Source organism: Pteropus medius, unplaced genomic scaffold (assembly GCF_902729225.1).
Source record: "Pteropus medius unplaced genomic scaffold, Ma_sr-lr_union100, whole genome shotgun sequence".
NCBI lineage: Eukaryota > Metazoa > Chordata > Mammalia > Chiroptera > Pteropodidae > Pteropus > Pteropus medius.
In genome coordinates this window covers 5,049,065-5,054,577 of record NW_024340695.1, presented here as the reverse complement: position 1 = coordinate 5,054,577, position 5,513 = coordinate 5,049,065, and the positions used below count along the sequence as shown (strand labels likewise).

General features: G+C 40.3%; 1 protein-coding gene across 1 annotated transcript; it reads right to left on the bottom strand.

Annotated features, from left to right (window-relative positions):
* Positions 1-3,031: 3,031 nt before the first annotated feature.
* On the bottom strand, positions 3,032-3,630 carry LOC120603394 (ragulator complex protein LAMTOR4-like). Its single transcript, XM_039863732.1, has 2 exons — positions 3,553-3,630; positions 3,032-3,328 (listed from the first exon to the last, which is right to left on the bottom strand). Exons 1-2 carry the CDS (start codon positions 3,628-3,630, stop codon positions 3,032-3,034), a joined length of 375 nt encoding a protein of 124 aa, XP_039719666.1.
* Between the last annotated feature and the right edge of the window lie 1,883 nt (positions 3,631-5,513).

The window sequence follows — 5,513 nt, the reverse complement described above, 5'->3', positions numbered from 1 at the left end:
CCTGGGGTCAACATTTGAGCATCACTTTGTACATGTCACTGTGCTTGTGCATGAAGAGTATGTCAAGCAGACAGAAGAATCATTGTCATGACAGAGAGAGAGACCAGTATCCCCCTCCATGCCTGGGTCTGAAAGTCCATCCTGGGCATATGTGGGGGTAATATTTGCTGACTATGATATCCCCATTCCTGCCCCCTTAGCATCCAGTGGGACCATGTGAAAAGTCTTCAGAGAGCCTTTCCTGCATGCTCCAGTGGAATAGAATTCTCTTTGCTCTCAGACAGTTGTCTGAGACCAGTAAGTGGCTCCTGTGACCTCTGACATGGATTCAAGACATCTACTGCACCAAAATCTGCCAGGCCCTTAAATCTGAAGAAACAAACTCCTCTCCCAGCCACAGGGTTCCATTTTCTTAAATGGAACAGAGGTCTACTTGATCACATGGACTCTGTGCTTCAAATCCCTTCCACTCTGCCTCCAGTTGTCCTGTGTTTCTAAAAGACTTGGTCCACAACACTATTGTTTGGGCTCTTTGCTCCTTTCCAATGGATGCTGGTTGCTATGGAAACATGGCTGCATCCACCTTAGACAAGATTCATTGGAACACTTGGCAAAATTGAATTATTCTTGGTCATTTCTCTTAGCTTTCTTCAGCAGTGGCTGACCTGTATCCTGCAGCTAAGTAAATGGGTTTGGGCAATTAACCTAAGAGTTTTTCTGCTGAAGTGGTATAAACATAAGTAGCTAAACTCTGTTTTTAGACAGAATTACCTAGTGATTGCAGACTCTTTCATCCTGTGGATAAAGCAACCCCAGGCCAAGTCAACTGGGAGCATGTTAAGACCTTGGGTCCTATGGGAGATTTGCAATCTCAAGAGAATATTACATTCTAGAGGGAATTTCAGTAGGGTGAAAATGCAACTGATCTACAGTTACTTCAGACCCACAATAACAAAGCGCAGGCTAGCACAGAATGAGGCCAGGATTTACAATCAGGGAGGAAACTGTGATGCCTTTTACATCCCAGGGAAAATGACTCCACTTTATGCTGTGAAAGTCATTGGTCTATGAGCAGTATGAGGAAATCTGGTGTCTTTGGAAATGCCCTTTCATATATTTGGTAAAACAGTGCTCTCATATACAAAGAAATGCTAATAATTATATTTTAAATAATTTTTTAAAAACCTATTATTTTTCCCCAGGAACTGTAGATGAATTTAGGTCCAGAAATGAGTATATAGCAAGTCAATGTTGTGTTTCAAGGGTGTACAAAAAATGGGCTTTGCTGGAGTATTTTACTTAGCTCCCAGTACCACTGGATACAGTCAGGGTCCCTGAGGCCAGAGATCTGCCCTGAAGGAGCCAGACCAGAGTCTCCCTGTGATCCATGCTAGCTCAAGACTGAAACAGCATTGTGAAGGGTTGAACTGTGCACTTGAGAGACAAGATGGGTGTTCTGCTTCTAATTCTCCTTCTGGACAGCTTTGTAGCGTTAGTTATAAAGTTTCCCCATCTTCATTGGTTTTAGTTCTGCATCCAAAGGTTGATTCAAATTGTGTTGTATGGATGTACTAATTTTATCATGGTTGATGTTGGTGGACAGGAAAAGATGTCTGGGAGTCCAACTAACCCGCCGAGTTTACTAACCCGCCAAGTGCCACTGCCATCTTGCAGCATCCATCATCAGTCAGTCTTATTTGGGAGAATAAACAGTAATGCAAGGAACAATCGAGTGATAATTAATTGCTAAAACTCATGATGCTGACTACAAACACCATGACCTAACTTGATAAGTTATCAAGACAAATGGACGTGATTGCATTTTTTTGTTGTTTCAGACTCGGATGCTCTCACTGAGAAATGGGAGAAGATTCCCAAGCACAGCTCGTCAGCTTACACTCTGACCCTTGTTTATAGTAAATGGTAATTACATTATGGAGACTGACATGACAAGTTGTTATAATTATAGTGAGGGGCCCCTTGATAAAACAAGTGTATATATTGAATCTAGGACATTACCGCTAGATTTTTATTTTATTATTATATTATCTCTATTTTTTCTATTATATTTTCTCTATTCTAATTATTGAAATATAATTCACATCTCATACAATTCATCCATTTAAAGTGTACAATTCAATGTTTTTGTCTTTTTTTCCAACTATTGAAATATAATAGACAATTAGTTGCTTGTATTTACATTGTACAATTCAATGAGTTATTTTTTTCAATTATAGTGGCATAGAATAATATATGTTTTAGTCATACAGCATAGTGATTAGAGATCTATATAACTCACAAAGTGATCACATCACTTTGTGTGTCTTTTAATCTGAAATGAGTCTCTTGTAGGCAGCATATATAGGGGTCTTGTTTTCTTATCCATGCAGCCACTCTATCTTTTGGCTGGAGCACTTAATTCTTTTCTATTTGAGTGTTTGTTGATATGAATGTAGTTATTACCATTCTTTATTCCTGTTTTTGATACATGTTTTTTTCTTCTTAAATAAGTCCCTCCAACATTTCCTGTAATACTGGCTTGGTGGTGATAAATTTCTTTAGTTTATTTTTGTCTGGGAAGATCTTTGTCCTTCGACTCTAAATGATAGCTTTGATGGATAAATTTTTCTTGGTTGTAGATCTGAAGTTTTCATCACGTTGAATATTTTGTGCCAAGTCCTTCTGTCCTGCATAATTTCTTTTGAGAAATCAGCTGCCAGTCTTATGGGAACTCTCTTGTAGGTAAATACCTCCTCTTCTCTTGCTGCTTTTAAGATTTTTTTTTTTAACATCAAACTCATGTTTATTAGGAGGGAGGGATGGGATGAGGGAGGTCCCCTTGTCCTCACTCTCCTTAACACAGCACAGAGTCCCCAAGCCTCTGTCCTTCTAGTTAATGGGGGTGGGGAGTGGGTAAGCAGAAAGCGTTAGTTCTAGCAGTAGGCCAAGAAAGAGGTGGAGGATGTTTGCATCTTTCTCATCTGAGAGGCTCAAGGACCCAATCCACCTGTGCCCCTTGCTCTCGGAAGGCTTAGACATCAATGGGCTCCTGGCCTCGGTTCTGCCTCTTCACCACAAACATACTCTGTCCTGACACAGTCACCAGTAGCGTGTATTCTCCAAGGACCACTGACAGGCGCTTGAAGGGTATATTTATGCCGTGGTCCAGCCAGAAAGCACAGGTTGTCCTGACCAATTCAGAGATGGTGCTAGTTGCCTGCTCATCATTCTCTAGATCTCCAGTTGACACCAGCACTGCGCCTTCACTCAGCACCAGGTAGCCAAGTTGATCTGGGATTCTCTCCAGCCTCTGGGTCAATGCAGAAGTCTAATAGATAAAGACGTTGTCAGTCATAAGCATTCTAAGAGGATGCTCCTGGATATTCTTCACTTGCAACCCAAGTCTCATAATAGTGCCTCCCACCCCACTTTTTTTCTCAGCCAGGGCCCTTCCTGACCCTCTTCTCCTCTACATGGCCAACACTGATCTACTTTAGCCTCCATTTGCCCTCACCCTCTGCTCCTGGGCTCCCTCGGCCCTCCACATCCCACCTTTGCTACCCTCTGAAGCCTTCGTAGTTCTACTGTCCCCTCCAATTCCACATGACTCCCCAGCTTCTGTACAACCATCCCACAGATCCTTCCTCAGCCTTTTACATTGCCACCCCTCCTATCTCCATTCCCTTCCTCTCCATCCCATGCTTTTTTGTTTTGTTTTGTTCTTTGAACATACTTTTAACCACTTCTTTGAAGTCTTTTTTTGCTAAGTATGATATTTGGGCTCTCTCAAAGACAGTTTCTATTGTCTGTTTTTTGTTTTGTTTTGTTTTCTGTGTATGGGTTATACTTTCTACTTTGTGTGTGTGTGTGTTATATTATATTTTGTTCAAAACTACTTACTTGAAATAACATATAACAATTCTGAATCTGAATACTGATTCCTACTCTACTTGCTGTTGTTGTTTGTTTGTTTATTTTTCTGTTTGGTAACATGGTTGGATATTTTGTTCTTGGCTGCATGCACCTGGAATGGAACTTCCATTATACTGAGCTGGAGTAGAGAGCTGGGGAGAGGTTTGTGGGGAGCTTTATGGCTCTAATGCCACAGATTCTCACTAATCTTACTGTGATTTAATAGATTTTCTTGAATGAGAATATTTTCATTTGCTATATGCCCATAGAACAATTTCCATACACTGAATGTTTGTGGGTTTTTTTTAAATATAATTTTCAGCTGTTATGGCTGTTTCACTGGAGAAAGAGTCCTCAAGCTCCTCACACCACCATTCTGGAAATCTTATCTCATTTATTTTTATAAAAAGATAATTATAGTTTTAAGCAGTTGAATCATTTTAATAAGTTGGCTTAGAGCTAATTCTCTATTAAGACATCAGTAACTTTTTCTCCAATATAAGTATTATCAGGCAATACAATGAGAATCTAATCACTGGGATTCAAATTCTAAGTCTACTTCTAACAAGTTATGTAAACTTCCACAGAGTGTTTGTGTTTTTACTGCTAGCAATTAACATATTGAATAGAGACATTCCTAAGATTTCTAGAAGTCTGTGAAAAGCTATTCCATTATGCTTCAGTGCTTTTGTGATTTAAAAAGAACTTTCCTATATTTTTGACATCTATTTGTGATATGTAGCAAGCATCTGTGGCCTGAAATCAAGTCTATTTATTCTCTGATATTTTGTCTTTAATCTCTGATGAAGTATCACCTGCCTAATTTCACACTAAGCTGCCTAATTTTTGCTCACTGCGCAAAATCATGATCAGCAGGTGATAGATTTGTTGCGTATCGAATTTAGGCTGACCCTTTCCAAATGATGCACCATTTGATACCAGTGTCTAATGTTAGTGTCCCTGAACATCATCATGCTCCAAATTTGCCAGAACAGACAATCTACTTTAATCCACAGGTGTTCAAGAAAGTTGGGCTCCCAGTTCTCATCAGAGAACTGGACTCTGCCTACTTGGCTAACTCCATTTATTACTGCTCTCCTCCTCCTCTCCTCTGCTCTGACCTCAGGGAGAGAGCTGAGAATTAAGCCTACCAACTTCTCAAACACAAATATTCCAGCCTGTTTCATGGGGGTGGCAATGGCCCTTACCCACTGCCTTGGAGGGCTCCTCCCTCAGAGCCTCAGCTACCCCTCTCCATCAAAATGGTACCACCACTGTCATTACCACCTCAGTTCTCCCAAACTTACTTCTCTTTATCTAGTAGTACTGTCTGTATCCTTGTTTGTCCATCATATTGCATGAGCTGAATTCAATATGCACAAGCATCAAATAAATTCAACTTACCTCACCATCAATTCCAAATTTTATCAGTCTCTGAGTTCTAAGCTTCCTCCTGCTGCTAACTTAGTCTAGACACAGACATAAATGACTGAAGTTGGGAGGCCAGCATCGTTGGCATCTCTGATATTTACTAGCTGCTCCTTAACCCCTCAATTGCTAACAGATATGATCCTCAGGGTTGAAAGAGGATAGAGAGGAAG

Coding starts and splice junctions, on each gene's coding strand:
- LOC120603394 (XM_039863732.1), bottom strand. CDS start 3,630: ATGGTTGTACAGAAGCTGGGGAGTCATGTGGAATTGGAGGGGACAGTA. Junction 3,329..3,552: donor GGCTTCAGAGGGTAGCAAAG/GTGGGATGTGGA, acceptor TTTATCTATTAG/ACTTCTGCATTGACCCAGAG.